Source organism: Oryx dammah, unplaced genomic scaffold, assembly GCF_014754425.2.
Source record: "Oryx dammah isolate SB20612 unplaced genomic scaffold, SCBI_Odam_1.1 HiC_scaffold_24, whole genome shotgun sequence".
NCBI classification, from domain to species: domain Eukaryota; kingdom Metazoa; phylum Chordata; class Mammalia; order Artiodactyla; family Bovidae; genus Oryx; species Oryx dammah.
In genome coordinates, this window is record NW_024070208.1 from 36,576,869 (window position 1) to 36,604,584 (window position 27,716).

Genomic DNA, 27,716 nt, shown 5'->3' on the forward strand with positions numbered 1-27,716 from the left:
CAACCAAACCAGTTTGTTTGTAGCAGAGAAAGACTTCATGGGGCAGCCAAGCGAGGAGAAGGAAGACCACCTTTCAGATCTGCCTCTCAGAAGATGAGGGATCTGAGATATCCATCAGGTAAAGTAGCTGGTAGGTCTCAGCTGTAGAAGCTTGGAGGGAGAGGAGAGGTGAGGTTATCTGTGTCCTGCACGCGCCCAGGTTTAGACTGGCTGGTCCTAGCTAGTCTTAGCCAGTCAGCACTGCCCAGAGCCTACTCCATGTTTCTGAAAACAACTTGGGCTCCCATTACTGTAGTGACCCCTATGTCAGTAGCCTCCTTCCCAGGGGTGGTTAAGCAGCCTGGTGATACATTACCTTGGCTTGAAGGGTGTAGAACTGGAGAAAGAGGGGGGACAGTGAAAGCAGGCTTAAACAGTAAGGGCATGTCACAAACAGAAGAGTTTCTAGCAGCTGTCTCCTTATCTGCTGCTCCGTCACACTCTTCTGTTAACCCTGAGGGCATGACTGAGTCTCCTCTGGTGCTGGAGGCCCTCAGGGCAGGCGTGACTGCTCCCCTGGCTGGCGCCAGGAAGGGAACACCATCAGTCCCCGGGGCTCTCGGGAAGGACACAGCAGCGAGGGAGGCTCTGTGCAGCAGCTGCACCTGTGTTCTCCTCCCCTGAAGCCAGGGCCCTAGATGAGGCTTTTGGGGGGCATTTGGCCTGGGCCACAGAGATTTGAGGGGCAAGCTCAGTGACGAGAACGCACACCGACTTCTCACCTGTGTGACTTTATTTTCCTTCACCCCAAGGATCACAGGCAGAAACCAGCACAGGCTGGCTGCTGGGCTTTGAAGGAGCAGGTCCCAAAGCTGAGCACACACGCCCTCTTCCTGCCAGCAGACAGCAGAGGTGCTTGGCCAAGCCCATGGAGAAGGCGCCCGGCCCCCTCTGACTCAGCGCCTCCCCAGGCTCAGCTGGCTGCCAGCCGCCACCTGGACGAGCAAGGACAGCTCCCACTCCAGCTCTTCTGCCCTGCGGGCCACCCAGGCTCTCCTGGCCTCCAGTGCCAGGGCCTGGCTGCTCTGCAGGGCCCAGGGTCCCAGGTTCTTTCCACAGGGGACACCTGCCTCTCCCTGTCGGGGTCTGTCTTCATGCTGCTCAGAGGGGCAGATCCTGGGAACCACCTGGAAAGGACATGAATGGAGGAGGAGATGGGACTCTGCAAGCGCTGAGCCTATCCTGTGACCCCCTGTGACCCTGGTCACTCTGAAAGACTCCAGGCAATACCCAGCTGAACCCTGGGGAAGATGCCAACAGGCTTCGTCCAGGGACTGGCCTCATGCTTAACAAAGAAAAACAGTGCCCCCTGCATTTATGTTGCCTCATTCATGCACAACAACAACTAATTATTTCATTATACAATCATCACGTTTAATAATTTGGAGCAATACAGCTCATCCTGTTTGTCCCTTCTTTAATACCAGAGATATTAACACAATGTCTTTTTAAGCATGAAAATCTCCAGTTCCTTTATTCTCATAAACACTGACACCTGAGCCCCTCAGTGCAGTGGTGCTGGGTGCCTGCACCTCGTCCCATGGCTGTACCCAGGAACTAGCCCTCCAGCTTACTTGGTCTCTTGGGATGGGTCTGGCTGTGCTCAGGGGAGGAGTGACAGACACACTGGGTCGGGCACTCAGAGTGCCGTCTGCATTTGGGCTTCTCTGGAGCCGCTGGAAGGGTCTGTGTGTTTTGTGGCTGTCACATGACACACTGCCTTGTGTGCACACAAGATAAAATTTCCCTTGCTTGTTTGTGAGCATAGATGTCCTTTCTCGTGCTTTGGTCTTGAGAGGACAGCTTGACTGAGATGAACCCATTTTTCAGACCCCCCCCCAACATCCAGACTCAGGCAGGAGGTCTGTACTCAGGGAGCATCTTGGCTCCTGGGGTTGCTGGCAGGAGTGACCTCCTTGGTTGTGAAGAGGGAGGCCTTGGTGAGCAGTGTTTCTGGGCACTGAAGCCTGGTGACAGGGGTGCATAACCTTGCACCCCCTGCAACCCATGGAATTGCCTGTCTTCAGCAACTCAGCAAGATGGGAACTAGGGGGACATGGAGGAGGCACTGGGCTTGGGTGCAAAAGTCAAAGGAACACCAAAACCTCAGGTCAGGAGAAAGAGTATTCTAACACAGCATCAGGAATCCAGTTGTCCACTCGAGGCCTGCAAGCTGGCATTGCTTCAGTGATGAGGTCAGAGCAGACACAGCTGAGTTGTCACTGTGTCTCATGCCTATGCTCCTCCAGCTTTGCCAGGTCTACACCTCCAGGGACTGAGCTGGGATGGGAGTGCATCTCACAGAAAACTCTTTGTTTAGGCCACAGCTGGAAAAGCTATTAATATTTCCGTGGTACCCTTTCATGCCCTTCCCCAGTCTTTCCAGGCCATCAATTTACTTGCTAAGTTGCTTTAGTCATGACCGACTCTGTGCAACCCCATAGACGGAAGCCCACCAGGCTCCCCCGTCACTGGGATTTTCCAGGCAAGAACACTGGAGTGGGTTGCCATTTCCTTCTCCAATGTATGAAAGTGAAAAATGAAAGTGAAGTCGCTCAGTCGTGTCCAACTCTTAGCGACCCCATGGACTGCAGCCTACCAGGGTCCTCCGTCCATGGAGTTTTGCAGGCAAGAGTACTGGAGGGGGTTGCCATTGCCTTCTCCGTCAATTTACTTAGAGACCTGAAAATGAAAGGTAGCCGACATGCTCCCCTGCCTATACACGTAGCACTGTCCCCCAGGGTGAGCCCTCTATCTGCCAAACACAACAGGCAAAACTGGTGAGCCTTCTGGTCCGAGCTGATTGTTTTGTTCCGAACCTCTTTCTATGGAAGACACTGAGACCCAGCTGTCCATGGATGCCTCAGGAGCTGAGGTGGTGGTCTTATGGGCTTACCACACATGGACTGCCTTTGCCAGGCGGCAGTTGGCTTGTTCTGTCCTCTTCTTTCTGGAGCGCTAAGGCTTGAGCAGTGAGCTGGAAGAACTCCTCATTCAGCTCATCCAAATTGTCTTCCACCTGCTGTATCTTCCTCTAGAAACAAGGGACACATGGTCCGCATTACTGTCCCTTTTATTCTAATTTCACTAAAAACCCATTGAACTGCTCCATGACAGGTGGGGGCATCAATGCTGGATGTGTGGAGTTGAGACACGTCTGCTCTTGAAGAGCTCAGTACCTAAAGAAAAGGGAATGCAGTCCTACAGTCTGGTATAGTGAGAACTGTGTGGAGGGATGCGCAGGGCGTACAGGAGCAAAAAGCAGGAGGCCTAACATAGGCAGTTGCGATCAGGGAGAGCTCTCTGGAAGATGGGAGACATCGCAACTGAATGTTAACAAAAAGGAATTAACTGGGTGGACAGCTGAAGTAGGGCATGCTAGGCAAAGGCAACAGCATGTGTGGAAACACAGAGCTATGAGAGAGCACAAGGAACTTTCATCTCTCAGTTCACCCAGTTCCATCCATGCATCTTTCCATCCACCCATCCATCTATGCATCCATCCATGCATCTATCCATCACAACATTCATACGTGGATCCTTTTATCCATCCATTTGTACATCCATCCATTCATAGATAAAGAAAGATTTATTGAGCACCCATTATGTGTCAAGCCAATGGTTGATTATGGAACCCCACTAGTGAACTCCCACAAAGTTTGTAGTCTATAAGGAAAGGCAAACATAGAACAAGGAATTATCAGTGACAAATGTTACCCAAGGAGGTGTTCAGCTTGGTGTGGGAAGTAGTCAAAGTTCAGTTTGGTGGTAGCATGCATTAATAATTTGGAAAAGTGGACAGAGATGATGCTGAAGACATAGGAGTGGTGGCTGGGGACAGCAAGCTGTGAGGGGCCTTGTGTGCTAATTGTGGCTACAATGGCAGAGACTTTCTTATTAATTTTTTGGGAGAGTGAGTGTTTTCTGATTAAAAATAGCTTATCTCAGGCACTCTTATAGGCAGAGATGATTGTGTAGCTGAGTTTTGCCCAATGCTTTCCTGAAAGGTTTAAATTTTGTACTCTTCAACCAGTGGAATATGAGAGTGTTTATTTCTTTATTTCTCACAATTACTTAGTACTTTAGTCAGATTGGTATCACCAACTCAATGGACATGAGTTTGAGTAAACTCCAGGAGTTGGTGATGGACAAGGAGGCCTGTTGTGCTGCAGTCCATGAGGTTGCAAAGAGTCAGACATGACTAAGTGACTGAACTGAATTTGGTCAGATATTTTAGGTAGATAAAAAAGGGTATTTAGTTTAATTTTTTTTTCTGATTCTTTGAACATTCTAATACAATTTATTTGTGTTTCCTTCCTCTAAGGCCATTTGCACATTTTTTCTAAAAGAGTAAAAGTGTCTACTAATGGTAACATTTTGGCCTAGAGGTTTTATATTATTATGTGATCATACCTCACCTTTGGGATTTTTTCCCCATTGTTTTGAAAATTCTTTTAAACCTTCACCTCTTGGCCTTGTGAATATCGTAGAAATCAATGAATACTTGTTGATTGAAAGAATGCTTTTCTTGACCAATATTCTCCAATTCTAATTTCCTGTGTCCCAGAGTCATACACGGTGTGTAGGTGACAAGCAGGCTGGAGGGTGGGCAGTTTCCCTACATCATCCCACGTTGCTGGGCTGTGCCCCTCCCTACGCTGCCTGGCTCCTACCTGCAGCTCAGGAAGGGCTCCCTGCCTGTGCGCAGGGGCAAGGCTCACGGGGCCTCCTCCTTTGACGTCATCCCGGGGGCGCCATCCAGCTCTCGGCTGCCTCTGGGGGCTGAGAAAAAGAGGGGTGAGAGGCACCCTCTCAGGCCTCTGCTGCTGGGGGTCCACCCCCTCGGCCACATTTAACATCTCCCCAGGGAGTCTGAGATTAGGGAAAGACGAGATATGAGACTTAAACATGAAGGACACACACATAGGACCCCTGAAGCTGGACGACAGGACCCAGGCAGCCTTCTCTGCCCATGGGTGGTGACTTCTCAGTGCCAGGAGCACAATTCACTCCCAACACATGTCAAGGAGGCGCACTGAGATAAGAAAATCTCTCTGCCTTCCCATAGCTGCCTAAAAACCCCTTTTGAAGGGGTCCCTTCCCCTCTCTACCAGGAGGCTCAGAGGGTAATCACTGGAGGCACACTAGACCCTCACCAGCCCAGAGATACCTCCAGAGGAATTTACATAGACACTAGTCCCTGCACCATGACACTCCTCTGTACCTACCATCCCAAGATCTGCAGCCCTAGAAACCCAAAGTCCTTTACAGTTGTCTTGTCACTTCTCTAAAATGTGTTCTTAGAGTTACCACAGTTCCAACCTTCCCTTCAAGTTATTCTGCACTGAGGGCCCCACACATGGGCCATGGACACGTGAATGAGCTTCTGTTTTCTCTTGTTGCCTGTGTGAGAACCTGAGATGGGTAGAGGAAAAAGACTTTCCCTCCTCTGCTTCAGCTGGCCGTGCCTTGTCTGGCTACGTGCTCTCCTGGGTCCAGGGACTGCCGTCTGCTGTTGCCCTGTCAGGCCAGGAGGAGGCCTGTGCTAGTTCATGTAGGTGCCTGGACCTGCACACCCTCATACGTCTCCTTTATTATGCTGTTCTCAAATTGTCCATCTGTTTCCTGCTATAAGCCTGGTCCATACATGGATGCCTTCTTCAGAGTCCCCTCGGGCCGCTCAGTTCCAGATCTCAGTTTTCACACCTTGAGGCAAGATGGCTGGATGGTGTCCAGAGAGCTTTTGGGCCTCGGGGATGGGCCTCGGGTCTCAAGCCAGACCTGAGTGCTCTCACTATCGTCTCAGGTCTCGGTCAACGCTGCTGTCCTCCAGGATGACCCTTCCCCAACACCTGCTGCTAGGACTACCCTTATTTAAAGCCTATCTTATCTTTCCTGATCCTTACAAATGTCTTTAAACTTCTAGAAGTCTTTCATTATAATCACTTGTTCCTCTAGACTCCTTCAGCCCTGCATCAAAGGCAGCAGTAAACATTCTCCTAACATGGAACAACGGAGTGGTTCCAAATTGGGAAAGGAGTACCTCAACTCTATATATTGTCACCCTGCTTATTTAACTTCTATGCAGAGCACATCATGCGAAATTCCAGTTTGGATGAAGCACAAGTTGGAATCAAGATGGCTGGGAGAAATATCAGTAACCTGAGATATGCAGATGACACCACCATTATGGCAGAAAGTAAAGAGGAAATAAAGAGCTTCTTGATGAAAGTGAAAGAGGAGAGTGAAAAAGTTGGCTTAAAACTCAACATGCAAAAAACTAAGATCATGGCATCTGGTCCCATCACTTCATGGCAAATAGATGGGGAAATAATGGAAACCGTGACAGATTTTATTTTCTTGGGCTCCAAAATCACTGCAGATGCTGACTGCAGCCATGAAATTAAAAGATGTTCGCTCCTTGGAAGAAAAGCTATGACCAACTGAGATAGCATATTAAAAAGCAGAGACATTACTTTGCCAACAAAGGTCCATCTAGTCAAAACTATGGTTTTTGCAGCAGTCATGTATGGATATGAGAGTTGGACTATAAAAAAAGCTGAATGCTGAAGAATTAACGCTTTTGAACTGTGGTGTTGGAGAAGAATCTTGAGAGTCCCTTGGACGGCAAGGAGATCCAACCAGTCCATCCTAAAGGAAATCAGCCCTAAATAAATATACATTGAAAGGACTGATGCTGAAGCTGAAGCTCCAATACTTTGGCCACCTGATGGGAAGAAGTGACTCATTGGAAAAGACTCTGATTCTGGGAAAGATTGAAGGCAGGAGGAGAAGGGGTCGACAGAGAATGAGATGGTTGGATGTCATCACTGACTCAATGGACATGAGTTTGAGCAAACTCTGGGAGTTGGTGATGGATAGGGAAGCCTGCTGCAGTCCATGGGGTTGCAAAGAGTTGCACACGACTGAGCACCTGAACTGAACTGAACTGAAACATTCTCTTGGGTGGTCCTCTTGGAGCTGCTGGGAGGTATTTTCTCATGATCCCCAGTGTCCAGTGTCCAGAGCAGAGTCCAGTCAGGGATTCATGTCTCCGGACTCCTGACCTGCATTTCCTTTCTGTGATTCTCTTTCTGGCAACCTGGACCTCCAGGGACCCCAGCCTGGCGATGTGAGCAGGAGAGTCTGGGCTCTTCTCTTTCTTTCAGGAGACTTCAATCATCTGTATAAGCTCTCTAGGACTTTCAGTCAGGAAGCCAAAAGGAGAGATGTCTCTGGGAGGATGGGCCGTGGTGGCTTTGGCGCAGGGATTAGAGGGGTGAGGATGTGCAAGTCTGAGAGTCAGACGCCCTGGGCTGCAATTCTGGGTCCTCCTGTAACATAACCGTTCTGAGCCCCAGCTACCTCACCCTTAAACTAAAGGCTAGTACCACTTCACAGAGTTGTTGTGAGGATCAGATAACAGACAAAGTGCTTATCTCAGTATTAGTAAATACAGTCCATGATTTTACCACTTCTTCTCCTCAACTCAGAGGAACAAAGGAGACTGTGGGTCTCCACCTGAAGAGAGATGGGAGTTAGAGGAAGGAGAATCAGAAGGAGGAGGAGGAGGAATATGAAGTCTGGGGTCACCTGGAGTGAATGTGGCCTCTTTCCCATGGGTGGGGACAACCCCAGTAAGTAACATGAGTTCTGATGAGGTCCTCAAACTGGCAACCCCTTGGCAAACCTGGGTGGCCATGACAACGGGGGCTAACAGGGGCAGGGAGCCCCCAAAACTTGTAGCTGGATCAGAATGTGCCGAGGCTGTAAATCAGGTGGTGAAAAATAAGAGCCTTGGTGCTCAGGGGCTTGGGGTGTCCGTACCTTGGCCTTCGGTGCTCCTCAGGGGAGGGCAGAAGCTGGGGCTCGGGGAGCACGTCAGTCACCAGTTGAGCACCTTTTTGACAGGCGGAGACAGGCTGTCCACCAACCCAACCAGAAGCCTTGGAAAGGACAGACAGTCCTGTAACTTCCCTCTATTTCTGGGCCCGGAAAAGAACAGTGAGGGACCAGGACGTCATTGCTAACTCGACCTGGACAGGTGTGCCGACCTGAGTGTGGGATGCCATGTCTCTGGGGAGCCTGGCCTCTGGCTGCTGGGTGCTCCTAGGGGCTCCAAGCAGCTGCCCAGAGTCAGTTAAGACCTGATGAGAGTGGTGGTCTCCCTTGTCTATGCCCCCAGGCCCCCTGGGACATGTGGGCCACAATGGACTCTGCCCTGCTGCACAGGGGTGCCACACTGAGGACCCATAGGCCCTCCAAGTACTCAGTCCCTCAGACGTGCCGCCCTCAGCAGGAACTGGGGGTCAGGCCCCTCTTGAGTGTCCTGCGAGAGGCCAGGTAAGCTAGCAGATGGTGCGGCATTGTCTCCAACACACTTCTTGGAGGAGGCTCAGAAGCGATGGAGCAGGGGCACCCAGAGCACAGGCCACGTACCTGAGGCCCAGGTATGTGTGAGCCTGTGTGATGCACGTGCACACACGAGTGTATGGGTGTGAGTGTGTGGTGAGTGTGAATGTGTACTGTGTGAACATGCATGTGACTGTGTGTGTGTGTGATGCATGTGCACACATGAGTGAATGGGTGTGAGTGTGTGGCTGTGTGCTGTGCACACATGCATGTGAGTGTGTATGGTGTGTGTGATGCACATGTACACATGAGTGTATGGATGTGAGTGTGTGATGAGTGTGTGCGCGTGTGTGCCCGTGCGCCTAATGAGTCTGCACACAGTCAGGCTGTGGTTGCCCCAGATGTTCACCTTTCTCAGGGCCCCAGTTGGTGGCCCACACGCTTGAGAAAGTGCGGTTGCCAGGGCCGCGATGGCTTGGTCCAGCTCCACATGACAGCCTGGGGGAGACACACTGGGGGTGCAGCCTGGAGGGAAGAACATAGAGAACCCCTCAGACATCCCCTCATCCACCACAGCCACCCTGCCGGACATCTCACCCCTCCCCATTCATGGAGTTGGTGTGTGTACCCCACCTTTCCTCTAGGTGGTCACCGCACTGGCTGGACACCCAGGGGCGGAGCCTGGAGGAAGCATCCTGCTGCCTTGAGTCCAGATGGTGTCTCCCTCTCTGTACTTCTCATTCCTAACTGTTTCTAAACTCAGAGATCTGCCCCTCTGGTATTCACGCCCCTGTCCAACTCAGAACCCTGCTGTGGTGTGGCCCCCAGGCCGGCAGGCATGCACTGTGGCTGCACACCTCCGAGTCACACAGTGAGTCTCCTGGGTTAGAGGAAGATTTTGTTTTTTGTCTTTTTGATTTGCTAATGCTTTGTCACATATTATTTTTGAAAGTTTGGCCAACACAAAGGAAAAATGGAACCCCGGCATTCAGCTTGCAATAGTACCCTCCTTCTAACCCAGCTCCCATCAGCACCCAGGACAGAGGGCAATGACTGGTCTCAGGCAAACTTCAGAGGAAGTGTTCTCTGTCCTTCTCATGATCACTCGGCTGGATGTCCCAGCCCAGAAGGTACAGATGAGGAGTTAAAGAAGAGATGGTTTTCAGGGAAGGTCAAGGAAAGCTCTGGATGTCATTGCTTAGTCCCCAGGGTCCTCCAGGCCACACACTTGCACACTCACACTTACACCCACACGTTTACACACAGTCACACCTCCCCACACACTGATATACATTCACACACCCACTCATACACATGCACACTCACCCAAACCCCATACACACTCACGCACACTCACACACTTACAAACACACCCCCACATGTTCACACACACACTCGACATACTCACATACATTTACACATACACTCAGCCCCCACACTCACGATTCCCACATACACTGATACACACTTACACACTCACACGCATATGCACCTGCCAGGGCTGGGACCTGGAGGATGCTGACTGTGGAAAAGTGACACAGCTGTCTGGACCTTAGGCCCCCACACCACTTTCCAGGGAGTGGACTTCTCTGAAGAACTGCCTGCCTCCCCCAAAGGGCCAGGGAGCTCCATGGGGGCTGTGGCTGGGCTTGGAGCCTGAGTCTGGTGGTGACTGGAGAGCTCGTGGGGTCTAACAAGGCACGTTCCTGCATGCTGTCAGCTGCAGGTGGAGGCATATACGTCCTGTGCAGCAGGGAATGGGCTTCTGGGCCAGCTGCACACTCTCTGTGGATGCTGGGAGGGTCCTTTAGCCTCTTTAGGCCTCAAATTCCTTATCCGTACAATAGGGATGTGGTAATACCACTCATAGGTTTCCTGTAACAACTGAAGGGGTTAGTGGAGGTGATGTGAGTACAGTCATCACACAGTGCAGGACTGTGAGGACAGTGCTGGAAGCTAGGCTCCAGGGCCTTTGTGGCCCCAGGGAGTGGCACCGGACCCATTCCTCTGTCAGATCCCTGTGCATGCTAGTGCCCTCCCAACCTGGGGGTGTCTCTCCCTGGCCCTGTGCCCAGGACCATCTTCTTTGATCAGGTTGGATGCTTTCTGGTTTTGGCACCGAAGTGGGATGAACCACATGAAACACTGTTGGGCCTTGATATCACAGCTTTTCACCTGCTGCCCCACCCCTGGGTACTGGCTTCGCACCTGGTGGCCGCTGCTTGGGCTCCCCAGGAGAAGCTGTGTTGCGGCTGCTCCACGAGTCTGCGCTCTGTCCAGTGCATGTCCTGGCAGTAGCCCTGCCCCCTGTCTCTCGGTCTCCAGCCCTGCTCAGCACTGGCCGCTCTGTTGCACCGAGGCTTTGCAGGAGGTCCTGGAGGAACCAGGGCTGGGTCATCCTCTCAGGTTGGGTGTGGCCCTCCGTCTCAGCTCAGGTGACTCTCAGAAGGGTGGATGGCTGTTCCTGGAGTGGGTGGGTGGCTGTTCCTGGTGTGGGTGGGTGAGTGGGGCGGGGGAGATGTGGGAGAGGCAGTAGTCCCGGTTGTCAGGGGCTGGGGCTAACCTGGAGCCCCCGCAGTTGCAGGCTGGCGCCCCTGTAGAAGGCCAGCGTGTCGCTCCTGTGCCTGCTCAGCTGGGCTGCCACATGCAGGCTCTGGTCCTCCAGCTTGTCGTAGAGCGTGCGGACGCTGAAGTCCTCCAGGGTGTGGGCTGCAAGCGACTTCCCTGCAGGAAGGGACCCTGGACTCAGCAGCTCCCTTCTCCCATGGGGCTCTGTAGGCAGGATGCAGGAGCAGAGGAGCATGGAGGCCTGCCTGCAGGGGAGGCCGGCTCAGCAGAGGAGCTGACGGGCAGGTGGGTCGTCCCGTGAAGGGACCCTGCAGGGCAATGCCCATCCCCCCAGCCCAGCTCCTGACCCGCACAGTGAGGACCCAGAGCTCTGGCCGCTCTCCAACCTCACCACCTGAGGGCGCCCAGAGAGCTGCTCACACCTCCTGGGGCCTCAGTCTGTCTGGAAAATGGGAATACTACAACCCTCCAAATGCCCGTTTCTAGGTTTTGTGGTGAGGCTGAGAGGGATGGCACGGACTGCCATTAACTGTCCGTAGAAAAATCAGCTGCTTCCCACATGTGCACCTGCTGTGCTGGGGAGGGGAAAGCAGGAGGAGGAGGGCGGGGCGGGGGTACCTGGGCCCCAGGCAGTGGCTTTCTTCCAGGAATCAGCTCCTTTCTTGGAGCCCCAGGGACCAAGGTCCTCAGAGAACGGAAAGCTGCAGAGAAGTAGCAGCCTCAGTGCCTGCCCACACAGCTGGCCCCGGGCTGGTCAGGGGCCGCGAGAGGCGAGCCGGCAGGAGGGAACTCACCGGTCTCCAAGGGGCACAGGCTCCGCGGGCATGAGAGGCTCCCTGAGCCCCCTCCACCGAGGCCCCTGAGCCCTCACAGGGCAGGCCTGGGCTAACAAGGAGGGTCTCAGCACAAAGCCCAGGCTGGTCAGCAGTGCGGTTGCCAAGCCAACAGCCAGCAGCACCCCTGCGGGGGTGGGTGTGGGTGGGGAGCTGTGAGAGCAGCATTCCCCACTTTCTCTTCCTGCTGCCTCTGGGCTCTAACCCCCTGAGCCCCGTTAACAGCCTTCACTCCTGCTTCTGGGTGTAACCCAGTCACCGTCCTACTGTGGGTCCTCCTCCACCCTGGATTCTTTGAGTGTGGGGCGGGGGGCCTTTCCGGGACGCTGCTGCTTTGCCCTCCTCTGGCCACCCCAGGGCCAGGCCCTTGAGCCTCAGCTGCTATGGACCGCCTGTCTCCCCCTGGCCCCTTGGACAGGCTCAGCCTGGACAGCAGACCTGGCTCATGAATATGGAGGGAAGAAGGTGGGAGACCCACAGAGGAGGCAAGAACAGGCATCTCTGGACACCTCCACTCAGGGACTCTGCTCACTGAGGCAGGGACCCCAGGACCCATGGGAGCAGGGGGTAGAGACAGGAGGCCCAGGAGAGAATTTCAACACTCCTTGCCTGGCAGAGGAAGGCCAGGTTCAAGGATAATTTTGTCGTCTTCAAAGCTGTGCCCAGGGTCGCAGACTAGAGCTTGGTGCCCCCGCCCCCTGTAACCCTGCTCCTCTGTTCTGTGGTCAGTACCTGAGATTGCTGCCCAGTCTGGGCCCAGGTTTGGTGGCTGGTGCCTGAGGACACCATGCCTGGCAAGCTGATAGGGTGAGGAGGGCTGCACAGGCGGCAGGCTCGGGTCGCAGGCCACCCCTTGCTCCTTCACCAGCACCACCGCCAGGCTCTCGGGCAGCCCGTTGTCCTGAAACACGTACGTGCCCGGATCTACAAACCGGTGAGCAAACCTGGGGGTGAAGGGCCAGAATATGGGGACAGTCTGAGGGTCATGAGCCGTGGAAGGGTCTCCCCCCTAGAGTCACGTGGCCCAGGGAAGCCGCCCATGACCCCCACCCCGACATGGTCTGAGGCCCCCAGTCTCCCCCGTGCCCTCCTGGCACCCACCCTGGAGAGGCTGTGACCTGCACTCCAGGAACCACGTAGCCTCACCACAGTCACCTGGAGAAGCTGAGGTGGGTCTCCCGCACCAGGTGTTCGAGTTGCCTGAAGGCCCCGAAGTCCCAGTGGGGGTTGCTGTTGAACAGGTGCTGTGTCTGGTACACGGGGTAGTGACTGGCTGAACGATCTGTGGAGTGAGCCACTTGGCTTGAGCTCCAGGGGCTTCTGAAACCGCAGCCCGGGCAGCCCACTCCCTGTCCCCAGGACGCTGTCCTGTGAAATAAACCTGGTGCCAGGTGAGACCCTTCCCTCTCGGCCCACAGAGAAAGATGCCCCCCTGGGGTGAGCACAGCCACATGCCTGGTGCCCTCTGGGATGGAGTCTGTCCACCTCTGAACCCTGGCAGCTGGCACAGGGCAGGCACACAGCCAGAGTTCAGTTCCTGCTAGGGGGGCAGATGGGCAGAAGCATGGGTCTGGGTCTGGCCACTCCCTCTGACCAGGCCTGTCTCCTGCCTCTCAAGACATCACAGAGGTGAAGACTGAGGTTGAGAGGTAGGGCTACCCAGGCCCGTGGGATTATGGGTGAGCTGGGGCTGGAAATGTCCAAGCCAGGGTTCACTCTGCGCGAGTTCTTTTCTTTTCCGGCCCCATTGCCCTTGCACTGCTTCATGTGGGGGAACTTGGGCAGCTACTCCACGCATGAAACCAAACCCTCGGTCTGCTTCTATGAGGGCTGGGTGTTTGTTCTGTTCAGATCTGATTAACGCCAAAATCTTCAGCCATGCCTGGAGAAACATCTCCTCTTGAACCATCAATGTGTGGCTGTGCGCTGTCTCTATACTGATTGCTAAAGCACTTAGAAAGAGAGTTTACATTTGTGAGCTCTCTGCCCCATGTTTTTGCTCTTGAAATCCATTCTTTAAAAAACATACTGGAGAAGAAAAAAAAGGCTGGCCAAGCACTGGCCGCCCTCTTGCCTCTGTCTCATTGGCTACCTACCTCGTGTCAGTGATGTCATGCTGTGTATGTGTGTGTGTGTGTGTGTGAGAGCAGGTGGGTAACCAGCCTCACTGCAGCCCCCAGGGAAGCACCAGGTGGGAGAACGGCAGGGAGTCAAGTTTGCTGAGGGCCTGACCAGTGCTCAGTGTGTGGAGGGTGAACGCTGAGCCTCTCCCACCAATGAAGCTGTTTCAGAGGAGCACTCAGGCTTGTGCTGTAAGGTTTCAGTGGTGGGGGAGGGGTGTCACAGAGAGGCAGGCTTCAGCTCATTATGGGAAAGACGATCCTTATAAATCAAGGCATCTAAGATGGACAGGCTACTGAGCAGGCGTAGGGTCTGACCCTGGCACAGGGCAGCCCTGCAGGCGGGCTGGAGCAGAGGTCAGAGGTCACCTTGGTGAGACCCCCCCTCTCCTCCCAAGGTGCAGAGGTCTGGCAACCCCACTCGGAGCTGGAACAGCAGGTCCGAGATATGGAATACAGGACCCAGGGAAATGACCAGTCAGGTCAAGAGCAAGGGCTCAGCCCTGGCCTGTGACTTGCTGCTGCGAATCTGGGTTTGTGAGGTCACTGGACACCTGGGCAGGGAATGGTGAAAGAGTCAGGGCGGGACTCACTGTAGGGAAGAATGTGAAGCTGGAAAAGAACCACGTCCCCCGCTGCCAGGCAGACCACTGGGTTTGGAATGTGGGGGTGGATGCTGGGATCCTGTGGGGCACGGTGCCCCGGGCCTGGGGTCCAAGGTTGCCTCTGCTGCCTTAGGCTGGACACAGGTGGACCTGGGAAAGTTCAGGGGAGGAAAGCTGGAGGACCGGGGCCTGCCTAGGGACCCCATGCCTACCTTTGCACCCTACCCCCAGTCTAGATTCCTTTTAAGGAGAAAAGATCATCTTCCCACATGACCTGTGACCCCTGTCAGACTGGGGGATCCCTCACCCCTCCAATCCCCACTGGGAAAGCTCACCTAGGAAGAAGGCATCAAGTGTGTCCCCACTGGAGAAGACCAAGCCAAGGAGGCCGCGGGGGCTGCATAGGATGAGATGGACCCTGGCACTGCCCTGGAAGGACGGGTCTGGGCCCAGTGTGCTTGTTACCTCCTAAGGACAAAGCACAGCACTGAACACCTTGGGGGAGGGGCAGGGAGACTTGCAGCGTTGGATGGACAGAAGCCCAGACCAACCGCTGGCGAGGCTTGACAAGGCTCAGCGATGCCCACCCCACCTCCCTCAGGACATGTCTCTTTCCTCACTGAACTTTCCCAGGTGACGTCCTGACCCTGGGCTCTTTCTTGTCTTCAGGAAACACCCCTGACTCAACTCAGGCCTTTTTCTTTCTTTTCTCTCCAGCTGCAAACGTCCTACTTACAGAGCAACTCAGAAACCTCATCCCATCACCCCAAATCTGCTGTCCAGTCTCGGGCCAGATGACCCTTCTGACCCTTTCAGTGGCGAGCAGACACAGTGGTCTAGAACCTCTGGTGCAGAAGCATCCAGAGTGAGCTGAACTTGCATCAAGGCCCTGGTCCTCTGTCTCAAGGCCCTGAAGAGAGCCAGGGCCACACCCTAGTGATCAAGAGACAGGCCTACTCTGTAGCTGGAGGTCTGGGCTGGACAATACTCTGGTTGGGTGGCTTCAGGGTCACACCATCTCTGTGACGTGTGGAGTGCCTACTGGGAAGTGAAGCTGATGGTTTCCAAGGTCCTCTGGTGTTCAGATGCGATGGTTGACACTGACATGAGGAACACCACTACTGCCTCCTGCCTGCCCTTCCCTGCAGCCGCAGATGGACATTCATCCAGGCAGCCAAGGACCAGGAGGGTGGGCTGGTTCAGAGACGGGTGGTCTCTCTACCTCCTGGCTTTTTTAGATGGTGTCTGAGTTTTCTGCAGCCGCCAGGCCTGGGCGGCTCTGTCTTTCTTTCTCCAGTGAGCAGAGCTGCCCTTCCACTCCAATCCTTCCTTGAGCTGGGCTCACCCTCTGGATGCTGCCTGCAGCCTCGTCCTTCATGCTGAGGATCAGCTTCCTGCTGGGCCCCCAGGCCAGGGAGAGCTGGGCAGCCCTGGCCAGACACTGGGCGTCACAGAGCTCCTCTGCGGAGATGTACTCTCGGCACTGGCAGCTGTGGGAGAGGACAGGGTCCGTCTCGGGTGGTGTGGGGCCATGCGGGCCCCTCCAGAGGGATGTGAGCTGCCTGCTCTCCCTGAGCTGGGGCTGCGCTTTCCGTGGGGAACCTGTGGTGACTGGACCACACATGCTCATGCCCTGTTCCTGCACTGGCTGGGGCATCTCCCAGGATGAGAGCCACGCTTGGGATGAAAACCTCATCCTGGTGGCGGGGTGGGGGCAGGCTCAGCACTTTGGCTTGGCTTCCTGCCAGGGAGAGGGATGCAAGAGCCAGTGGTTCAGCCAGAACTCTCTTGTTTATCTTCCCCTCCACTGCCCACTCCACCCAGTGCAAAGCTCAGCTGGCAGTCTAGAACTCGGAGCCAAATCGGGAACCCCTTGGCTCAGCGTCCAGTCTGGGTCAGCTCCTGGCAGTTGTTGGGGGCCGGGGCCTGGGGTGTGGATCTCACTCTTCCTGCTCCAGCACCTCCTCAGCCTGGCTGCTTGTCCCCACCGCTCTGGCCTGGCACCCTGCTCGAGGTATGCACACAGGGGGCTTTCTGGGAGGAGCTTGTAACATGTGGTTCAACCTGGGTCCTGCCTAGGCCTCTGGGACGGGCCCTCTGGGAACAGTCAGGACCTGCCCTGGGTTGTGGCTTCACTGTGGTCTTAGCAGCTTGTCATCACTCACATGCCCAGCTTCGTGTCGAGCTGGCCTCCCGCTGGGTGACAGAAGGAAGAGCAGTTGTGCTGCCGGGGGGACACACAGGTACGGGTGGCAGCCAAGAGGACTTCCCCAGGCAGGCAGCGCTCCACGACCTGTGAATGGGGAGGAGGGCCCTGACCTCAGCACCTGCAGACTGGGGGCACCAGAGAACATTCCAGAGACAGTGCAGTGTCTCGGGGAACCAGCCCTTACAGGCCCGAGTAGGCACGCAAGGAGCTGGCTAGTTGGTGACATGAAGGACAGATGCCCTGATGGCTCTGGAGAGCAGCTCCTCGTCCAAGCTGAGGGCCCTCAGCTGAGCTCAGACATGGGGAAGGCCCGGGAGCTAGGCTGGTGAGTGGTTTTCAAACTTCAGTGAATATCATATCTATTTGGGGGCTGGTGGAAACCCAGTTTGCTGGGTCCCACTCCTGGAGTTTCCAGGTCGGTGGGTCTGAGGTGGGGCTTGAAGGTTTGCATTTCTAACAAATTTCCAGGTAATGCTGATGCTGTCAGAGTCAAGATCATACTTGGAGAACCACTACCTTCCAAGGTGGCACTGGTGGTAAAGAACCCACCTGCCAATGCAGGAGACATAAGAGAACATGGGCTCAGTCCCTGAGTTGGGAAGATTCCCTGGAGAAGGGAATGGAAACCTACTCCAGTATTCTTGGCTGGAGAAGCCCATTGACAGAGGAGCCTGGTGGGCTATAGTCCATGGGGTCCCAAAGAGTCGAACATGACTGAAGCAACTTATCATGCACACAGTCTGCAAGAAGGCAGGGTAGAGGAGCTCAGACAGGGGTAGACCTCAGGAAAGTGAGAGCAAGATGACTTTGGGCTCCTGGGGACACTGGAAGCCAGCCAGGCTCGAGCCATGGCCGGGGCTGGTGCCTGTTTCCATCTGGTAGGGATAAAGCAGCCTCAACCTGTTTTCCTATCAACTAGCAGGGTCTTCCATGGGGAAGGGAGAATTGCCTGGGGAAGGGAGAATTGCCTGAGAAGTGTATGGGTGGGAGGAGGTGGTGAGAGAGCAGCGTTTCAGTTGGAGCTGCCGTTGGACCCAGGTGGGCAGGCGGCCCTAGGGTCCGGGCAGTCATCTTGTACGCTGACTGAGCTGTAGTCAGCACAGAGGGGTCAGCCAGGGTCAGCACAGAGGCTTCTGTACCATGAGCTGTTTGAGTGAAGTGTCCCCATTAAGAGGTTGCTGTCTTTTAAGAAGAATAACTTCCTAAGTTATTCTTAAGTGGACACAAGTTTGAGCAAACTCCAGGAAAGCCTGGCATGCTGCAATTCATGGGGTTGCAAAGAATTGGACTTGACTTAGCAGCTGAACAACAACAGGTCAGATCCAGAGCCTCCAGAGATGGCTGTGGGGGGAGGGTGCCCACGTCTCGCTGCCAGCAGGGATGTGTGCCTGTGAGGGACGCTGTTCCTCCTCTGGCCTCCTGGACCACACAGGATGGTCACCCACATGCAGGGGAAATTCCCAAGACCCTTTGCAAAACTGAGGCTCTGTGGTTTTATGACCGGGAGAGAGCCCAAGGTCTTCCCACTTACGCAGGAGGTCATCCCCACCCTGGCAGGCAGAGAGACTGTGTGGATGATGCTCCCTTCCCTCTGCCTGCCCCACCGAGGCCCCAGGGCTACCTGGGGCTGACAGTCCTCTTCACTGCTGCTCTCGTCATCGTCATAGGACTTATATCCCGCCTGGCAGATGCAGAAGCCGTCCGACTTCTGAAAGACCCTGTTCAGGCCGCGACACATGCAGTGGGAGGCACCTGGGGAGAGAGGAGTCCCTGGCACCTGGCAGGGAGCCAGACAGAGCCACGTGGGGGACAGACACCTGCCTTTGCAAAATACTGACCTTGAGGGTCTTCGAGGGGTTGAATGAGATCTTCCAAATTTTAACCCTGACTTCACATTTGAATCATTGTTTAGAAGTGTTTAAAAGCTATCAATGTCTGGGTCCCCTTTAGACCAATTAAATAAAAATCTCTGAGGTGAGGGCAGGACAGCTACTTTTTAAAAAGTGCCCAGGGAGCTTTACTGTACAGCCAGGGCTGAGAACTAGTGGCATGTGGGATGTTAGCTTCTCAGCCAGGGGTCGAACCCACATCCTGTGCTTCAGAAGCATGTTTTAACCACTGGACTGCCAGGGAAGTCCCTGATTAGCATATTTGATAAATTAAATGATGAGATGGAGAATTTCACGGGGGAACAGGAAACTATAAAAGACTAACAGAAATTCTAGAACTGAAAGATTCAATAGCAAAAAATAAAATATCTTTAGAAATATTTAATAGCATATTATATGGAGCTGAATAGTCCATGGGGCTGCAAAGAGTTGGACACATCTATATGGAGCTGAAGAGAAGATAAAGTAGAATATAGGTCTGAAAAAAACATCCAAATTGAATGTCAGGAAGAGAAAATAAAAGATGAAAAGTGCAGAAAATAGTGTAAGACACATGTGCATGGTGAAAAGAGATAACATATAATTTGAGAGCCAAAGGAAGGGAGAAAGGACAAAACAGAGTAAATACTTAAAAATATTAAAAAACATAATGGCTGAGAATGTCACAAAATTAAAAGACATCCAACTACTTGAGAAGTACTAAAGAAACTCAAATAGGATAAACACAAAGAAAAACTACAGGAAAAAGCTTCAGGTACCTTCCTAGAAACCAAAGATAATGAGAAAATCTTAAACCACCCAAGAAAAAGGAAAATTACCTGCAGAGAGTAATTAAGGCACATATATAAGACTTCTCAACAGAAATAGAAAGCCAGAAGCAAAGGAACTGTATTTTTAAAATGCTGATAGAAAATAACTGTCAAGCTAGAATTTTCTGCTTAGCTAAAATATGCTTTAGGCTAAAGCTGAAAAGAGACATCTTTAGACAAATAAAACATTAGAAGATGAAAATTTAAAACCTAATAGTGTTTACAATAACAGCAAAAGGTATCAAATACCTAGGAATAAAGTTAATTCTCTGATGGCTCAGCAGGTAAAGAATCTGCCTGCAGTGCAGGAGACAGGAGATACAGGTTTGATCCCTGGGTTGGAAAGATCCCCTGGAGGAGGAAATGGCGACCCACTCCAGTATTCTGGCCTGGAGGATCCCATGTACAGAGGAGCCTGTGGGCAACAGTCCAAAGTGTTGCAAAGAGTAGAACATGACGACGACTAAGCACAATGTTAATTAATTATATGTGTGTGTGGTAAGTTGCTCCAGTCATATCTGACTCTTTGGAACCCCATGGACTGAGTGGGTTAGCATGCCCTCCTCCAGGGGATCTTCCTGATCCAGGGATCGAACCCATGTTCTCTTATGTCTTCCTCATCAGCAGGTGGGTTCTTTACCGCTACCACCACCTGGGAAGCCTTTAAAATAAATCTTAATTTAGAACCTCTATATCTCCTATTTTGTTCTTCTTCTTAAGTTTGTCTTAGCTACTTGCGGTCCTTGAATTTGCATATAATCAGATCACACCCACGAAGATCTTGCTGGAATTTCTCTTGGATTGCAGAGAAACAACAGATCCTTTGGGAGAGAGAGCTGACATCTTTATTTTATTGAGGCTTCTAATCCTCGAACATGGCTTAACTTTCCTTACTTATGCTCTTATTACTATCCTAGGTAAAGTCTTCTGGCTTTGTTTGTGGACATCAGCCCTCATCGGGGCAGGGCTGGAATGAGCCCCCATTGAGGCTAGATGTGTGTAACCCATGGGACCTAAATTTCCCTCTGTGGGACTATCTGATTAAGTCTTCTGCTGGCACAATGGACCAGCAAAAGCCATGTGAAGGCCATGTCTTTGAAATGAAGGCAGGTGAAGGGGTCAGCAAGGGGTCCCTGGCTCACAGCTCTGCCCCTGATGCCCTGCAGGGCTTCAGAGCTGCAGCACCGGATCGGGATCCGGCGGGGCGACCTCAGGGTCCCAGCCAACACCCCATCCTGGCCTTTGGAGCAGACCTGGCCCTCAGCCTCTCTGAAGGTGTTCCTCCTACTCCCTGTCTGCGTGTTGAAGTCATCGCCCAGACTCATCTCATCCACGCATACGATTCCACTCAGGGCTAAGGTGGCTTCCTGCAACCTTACACCACTGACCCTCAAAGCTGCAGGGACAGGAGACCTGGTGTATTTGGAGTCCCTGTCTACAGACAGGGGCAGCTAGCCAGCTGGATGCCCGTGAGCCTCACCTGGTGGAGAGAAGGCAGAACTCCCGCAGGGCAGGCAGCCTGCCTGGCCTGGCTGGGAGCTGAAGGTGCCTGTGGGGCAGGGCAGGCACTCTCCCACTCTGCCTGCCTGGCTGCTGTTCCGGAAGGTTCCAGGTGGGCAGGGCCTGGGGGTGGGGGTCCCGGCAGGACAGTAGTGCCCCACTGGGCAGGGCTGGCTGTAGTAGCTCTCTGTCCCTGTGAGGAGTGGAGGGGTTTCTGAGCTGTAGGCTACATGAAGGTGGGGACAGATGGCGGGCAGCCGTGTCCTGTTCGTGGGCCCCAGCTTCACCGTGCGTGCTTGTACAGTGCTGCGTTCGGTCTGATTTGTAGGTCTTCATTCAGCATTAGGAAAGATGTGATGCCTCCCTGCTCCTAGTCCTCCTTCACCTGTGTCCTCTGTGGGTCTGAGCTACAGGCCTGTCCCCCGCACACTCCTAGGGTTCTGCTGGCCTCTCCGCTTGCCACCTCTGTCCACCCCACCAGGCTCAGCCCAGTTCTGACCCGAGGCCCAAGCCCTGCCCTCCAGCTTCCCACGCTCACCCCGGTGGCAACTGAATCCAGCGGGACAGGGCTGGCAGGGCAGGGTGTCCAGGGCCCAGCTGTGGTAGGTGCCTGCTTCACAGAGCTGGCAGCAAGTTTCCTGGGAGACCCTGAGGCCACTTCCATTCAGGGCCTCAGAGCCCCCGGGGCACGCACGTGGATGGACACTGCCCGGGGGGCAGTAGTGGGGAAACACGCAGCTGCACAGACAGAATCCAGGCCCCAGTTTCACGATGATGGGTCTGTGTTATGGCTTCTTGTCTCACCAGTAGAGCCCTACCTCCCCCAGGCATGGGCCTTAAGCTGGGAAGCTTGCAAGGAGACGGGGGCTCCACTATCACCCCAGATGGGGGCCTCCAGTTGCTTTGTGTCTGATGGGCCTAAGCATGTCATGGTGCCTTTCTGGAGGGGCTCAGCTGTGCCCAGGAGCCCTGGCCGTTGGGCAGCATCCATGTCCATGCTCCCTGCCCACCTCACCCTGGACACGAGGATGTGTGGACTAGATAAGACTAGTGGGGCAGCTGGGGGAGTTAGTCTGGGACACAGGAATGGGGCTGCCAGGTGAAATACAAAGTGTGCAGTCACACTTGAATTTCAGATAAACAGTATAAATGCTCCCAAGCATTGCATGGGCCATAGTTACATGAGCAATTTACTGGGTTTACCTGAAATTCAAATGTAACTGGGTTTCCTGCATTTTAATTTATTTACTTAAACCTGGCCGCCCTACAGGATGACCCTAGACCCTGATGAAGGGCGTCTCAGTGCAGTTTGCTTCCTCGCCCTCCTTCCCTGGGACAGAGGCGGAGAAGACAAGCAGAGGGCCCCTGGTGCTTGTCACTGAGCCCCACTGTTTGGCCTGAATCCTTTGGGAACCTGAGGGCATTGACCCCTGTTGGAGAGCCCAGAGGCTAAGACATGTTGGGGAGCCTCACACGGCGGGGCTGGGGTACTCACAGCTGACCTGGGCCAGTGTAGGTTGAGGAGCCGGCAGGGCAGGCATAGCCCCCAGGGCAGAGCGGGGGGACCCCAGTCTGGGGCCCGCAGTAGGAGCCAGCCCTGCAGGTGACCTCGGCCACAGCACCTGAGGGAGATAGAAACAGGTTGAGGGCCTTTGGCCTTGGGGGGATCCAAATGCACGGAACCAACCAAAGACTGAGTGGATACTGGGGGACTAGGCCGATGGTTTGCTAGGGCCAGCAGGTGGCCATGCAGTGCCTGTGTGATGTTCCCTGGGCCTCTTGTGTGAACTCCTGGGGTGCAGGGCCGGGGGCAGGGGCTGGGAGGGATGAAGCACTGCAGTCTCACCTGCAGGGCACTCGGTTCCAGCTCTGCAGGGGGTTGCAAACACATTTGCACGGCTGCTCTGCTCAGCCTCTGGGCAGTAGTGGCCAGGGGGGCAGAGTTCACAGTCTCCCCGGGATGATGCCCCTGGCTCTGTCCGAAACGTTCCAGGTGGGCAGAGAAGGGCACCCTGACCACCTGGACACCAGTGGCCTGGAGGACATGGGTGGTCTTCGATGGAAGAGAGACCTGGGGCAAAGGCAGAAGGCAAGAAAGGTGCCCCCCAGTGCCTCTTGACTCTCCTCCCCAGAGGCCTCAGCATCCGGCCTGGGGGCGGCCTCTCACCTGGGGACTGGCAGTGGTAGCCGGCTGGGCAGGGGAGGCACTCTGCCAGACTCTGGGCCCCTTCTGCTGCCAGGTAGGTGTGCTCTGGGCAGGCCTGAGGGGCTCCTGGGTGGGTGTTACTGCCTCCGGGGCAGTAGTGGCCGGCTGGGCAGGGCTGGATGGCCAAGGCCCCTGGAAGCAAGGGCAGGGTTCATGCTTCCTGCTCCCCAGCCCTTCTCAGGAGCTGTGCACTCCAGGCTCACAGGTGCCTCACCTGCTTTGCACCAATGCCCGGCAGGGCAAGGCCCACAGTCTTCTTGCTGCTTGGCTCCAGAGGTGGCTGTCACAGTGTGAGGTGGGCACAGGGTGGGTTCTCCACTGCCCTCTGGGCAGAAAAAGCCTGAAGCACATGGATGGTGCTGAGTCCCATGAGGCAGGGAGACTCTGCCTCGTGGCAGGTGGGGCACAGCACTGGGATGGCGGGAGCCTGTGTTTGGAGCAGGGGCTGGGGGACTCTGTTGCCCAGGAGTTGCAAGGTCTGGATGCCAGTCCTAGTTCCCCTGGCTTCTGCGTTTGTCAAATCAGTGACCATCTGGATTGTACTGGGTGTGTACCGTATAGGATATTACATACATGTGGTATATGCAATTACACACACGTGTATCATGTACACATTAGATGTACAAAAACCAGGGTCGACTATTTTTTAGAGTCTGTTTGTGACACACAGAAAAGCTTCTCTGCTAGGGTGGGCCATGTGGTGAGGGCTGGACGGTCTTCCCTCTGCCTCTTTCACACCCACCAGGGGCAGGAAAAGGGGGCTGTTACCTTGTGGGCACTGCTTGGCACACAGCTGTCCCTGGGAACATGGGTGCTGGGGCTCTCTGGGGCCTAGTGTTGTCACTGCAGAGGTCCCAGGTGGGCAGAAATAACCGGCAGGACACTTCCCCCTCACCTGTCCGTTTCTACCAGCCAGAGAGGGAGGAGGGCGTGAGACCAAGATGGAGCAGCCCTCCTGAGCCCACTGCCCCAGCACTGGGGGAAGCCCACCCTGGCTTTGGGCACTCTCACTTGATCCATGGTGCGTGTGAGAGATCTTTGAATTCTGCCCCAGGAGCATGTGTGACTATATCCAAGCATGTGACAGAAAAAGTGAGCCCCTGGGTGTGAGCTCACACCTGGAGCCCCAGCCCGCCCCACCTTCCAGAGAAGCTGGGTGTCTGGGTATCTTCTCTCCATCTTCTTGCTCGTGGGGCTTCTGAGCCAGCCCAGGGGATAAGAACAGGGCAAGCCCTCCAGGACAAGCTGGGGGCCCTGTGGCACTTGCTGTGGCGTGAGAGGCTGGGGACAGCAGATACTGTCCCCATGTGTGCTCAGGGTCTACCAGGCCCAGGATCGAGCCCCAGGCTGGCCTCCAGCTCAGCAGTGGGAGAAGGCAGGCTAGACCTAAAACTAGACTTCCCTTCCCAAGATGAGAGAGGAACCCCCAGGTGGAGAGGCTCAGGACCCTTGGCTGTCACCTCACAGGCAAAAGACACTCCACTGGGAAGCAGGTTCCAGCAGAACCTCCTCTGATGACATTGTTCCCAGCCTCCAGAGCTGCCTTGAGTAAGTGTGGGGACTCTTCCTGACCAGAGACTGCCAGCGTGCTTTTGCTTTGTCTGGCTGCTCTGAGCAGCTGGGCCTGCCACTAAGGTCTCGGGAGATGCTGGAAGAGAGGGTATCCCCTGGAGGTTGTGCGTCTCTGATCCCAGGGTGCAGCGTTCTTGCCCTGACTCCTGCTGCTCTACCCTGCAGACAGGTGCAACCTTGCACGTGTCTCCCACAGAGAGCGGGTGTCGGGTATCAGGTGGGATTTGGGCCACCTGCTCATTTGTCATTCTGTTTAAAGAAGATGCAGATTCTCTCTCTAGCCCAAGCTCCTCAAGCTACAGAAAACTCGGAAGCAGAGGCACAGAAGAATTGCAACCTTCCCGTGAGCGTCTGCGTGTGATGCTGGGCACCTGCATGGGATGCTGGTATCGTCCAGAGGTACGAAAGGTGTTACCTGTGAGGAGCTGCCCTGTTTTTAGGCCAGAACTGAGCAGAGCTATTTTCATTTCATATTGCTTCTTATTCAGTTTGAGTGTATATCATTTATTTTAAAATCTAGGTCTGTACTAATTGTCCTGACTTTCTAACTGTCTCTATGCACTTGTCAGGCTTCCCCTTCCTGTTCAGGCCATGTGGCCAGTGGTCTTACTGGCTGCCCTGGCCTCCACAGTTTGGAGACGCTGGGACAGGCTAAGGGACCCTGGACCTCTTCATCCTGAGGGTGCACTTCGATGGCGGTGGTAGGGGGTGAATGATTGGGCTGTTACTGACCTGCAGTAGTGACCAGGGGGACAGACAGAGCAGTCACCCTCTTCCCGGAGGCCTGGCATGTCCTTGGGAGTGAAGGTCCCTGGTGGACATGGAGGTGGGGACCACGTTCCTGGAGAGGGGGAGCAGCTGGTAAAAGGTAGCCAGTGGATGGCCTGGGCCACGTCTGTGCCTTGGACCTGCCCAGAAGGGTGGGCTCACAAAGGCGTCTCTGTCCCAGGCCCCCACCCATCAGTGCCTGCTGCCCTGAGGGCACCGAGTTTCTCAGGCGGCTTCTTCAGAGCCGATGGAATGGTGGCAGTGGTGCCCTTAGTCCCTCCCCCTGGGGTCACTGTCTCTTTACAAGAGGAACTCCCATGGAGGGTTTTCAAGGAGCCGCGAAGTGGTTTTGTGGGGAGGGGCTGTCTGGCTGTCTGGTGGCCTCCATGTGTGCATCAGAGTCCTTGGCCAGCAGCACCCCCTCCCCTCAATCCCCCACCCCCTGCCGGGTCTAAGCAGGAGCCGCCTCCCCTTCCACTTCCTCCCTCCCAGGTCCTCTGCCCTGCCGGCTGTGGGGCAGCACTCCCGTGGCTGTTCCATCGTCCATGACGCAGCACCCCCAACCCCATCACAGCCTTAGCTTTTGTCCTGGTGGGCGCCCTCTGGCTTTGCTGGTCTCAGTGTTTCCTTGTGCATGTAGGCTGGGCTGGTAGATACTAGCACACATGCCCTGAATGGAAATAAATTTCCTGACAGAGGGAAAGGTTTAGAGAGAGCAATTGGAGTGGGAGTAAGAAGCTGAAAGGTGCAGGTTTAGTTTGGGGGGACGTTAAGAGTAAGAGCATCAGCACCTCAGCAAGGGCGTGCTGCTGGTCTGGGTGGGGGTCTGGGTGGTCCAGGAGAGCCGTCTCCCCCAAGGGGTGTGTGTGTGTAGTGTGCTGTCTGTGTGCTGTGTGTGTGGTGTGTGTGTACTGTGTGTGTGTACTATTTGTGTGCTGTGTGTGTGTATTGTCTCTGTGTGTGACTAGTATGACATGCAATCACGGGACAACAGGCCACATTTGAATTGGGGATGTCCTAAATGTTCTGGACTAAGAAGTTGGTCATTTAAAAGGGATATAACTTTCACACCACAGGCACAGGAAAGACAAATGTACACATCACTTGCGGATCAAACACTTGTAGACGTAACATGCTTACCACCCTGAAATGGGCAGGAGAATTTTCTCCCACGTTTACCTAAGACGTGACAAAGCTTTTGGACTTCTGTGGACACCTGCCTGTGTGCTGGGCTGCCCACGGGCAGCATGTGTTTGTGTGTGCACATGTACTGTGTGTGCATGTGCACTGTGAGAGTGTGTGAGAATACATGTGTGTATGTACAGGTACTTGCCTGTGGACATGCTGGTGCAAGTGTGGGCTCCTGCGCAGTGTGTTCTGGGCAAGCAAACCTGCAGTAGCTATGGCTCTGCCGTCTCGTCTGTCATGTCCCCAGAACCCTGACGTCACCGCAGGGCCCCTCTCCAGGCAGAGCTCAGGAGGCCACCCCAGACTGTCGCCCCAGACTAGCACAGCCGATGAGAGCAGTCTGCCGCAGTCTGTGGTCCAGGTGCTCGCTGGGGCCCCCAGGGTGGGTGCAGGGAGGAGGTGGGCACGGAGCATGGGTGAGTCAACAGAGAGAGGGAAGAGAAACAAGAGGGTAGGGGGAGAGTGAGGTGGGGGGTTGGGTGGAGGGAGGGCTGAGGCTGTGAGTGAACTCTGCACACTGGCCTTCCTAGTGTGAGCTTGGTGCCCGACGCACAGTAGGCCCTCTGTAGATTGCAAACGAATGAATAAATGACATGAAGGAAGGTAGGGGATAGGATGGGGGAGTTACTGGGAAAGAAGAGAGCCTGGGAGGCATGGGAACTGGGGGCTGCTGGGCATACCGGCTGGGCAGTAGGCGTGGGCTGGGCAGAGCTGGGGCACTCTGGTTCCAGGATGCGGGCAGTAAAAGCCAGGTGGACACTGGAGGCAGGCGTCTGAGCCTGGGGAGGGCTGGTACTCTCCGGGACGGCACAGGGCAGGCTGAGCAGTCCCGGGTGGGCAGGAATGGCCCTGGGCATTGGACAGAGAGCAGACCTCTGAGGGCCAGGCTGGATGTGGTCAGGGCCCCTGGCTTGGGAGGGGCAGTGCCTTGTCTTTCCTTCTCAGTTTAGGCCCTGGTGCCTGGAGTGCAGGAGAACAGGAGGCTGGATGGGGTGGCTGGGGAGCAGAGTGGGGTCTGGGGGATGGAGCTGCAGCCCCACCTATGAGGCCCTGAGAGC

The 27,716-nt window shown here is 54.7% G+C and overlaps 1 protein-coding gene across 1 annotated transcript; it reads right to left on the bottom strand.

The window, feature by feature from the left end:
• Positions 1 to 775: 775 nt before the first annotated feature.
• Positions 776 to 25,871, bottom strand: LOC120883225. Its single transcript, XM_040267262.1, has 24 exons — positions 25,435 to 25,871; positions 23,899 to 24,035; positions 23,345 to 23,470; positions 23,092 to 23,262; positions 22,771 to 22,995; positions 22,420 to 22,546; positions 21,463 to 21,662; positions 20,905 to 21,117; positions 18,348 to 18,478; positions 16,683 to 16,810; positions 15,863 to 16,007; positions 14,853 to 14,985; positions 14,506 to 14,667; positions 12,948 to 13,074; positions 12,525 to 12,736; positions 11,754 to 11,919; positions 11,578 to 11,660; positions 10,955 to 11,115; positions 10,600 to 10,765; positions 8,801 to 8,916; positions 7,867 to 7,985; positions 4,713 to 4,821; positions 2,936 to 3,073; positions 776 to 1,166 (listed from the first exon to the last, which is right to left on the bottom strand). Exons 1-24 carry the CDS (start codon positions 25,491 to 25,493, stop codon positions 936 to 938), a joined length of 3,585 nt encoding a protein of 1,194 aa, XP_040123196.1. The 5' UTR covers positions 25,494 to 25,871; the 3' UTR covers positions 776 to 935.
• Between the last annotated feature and the right edge of the window lie 1,845 nt (positions 25,872 to 27,716).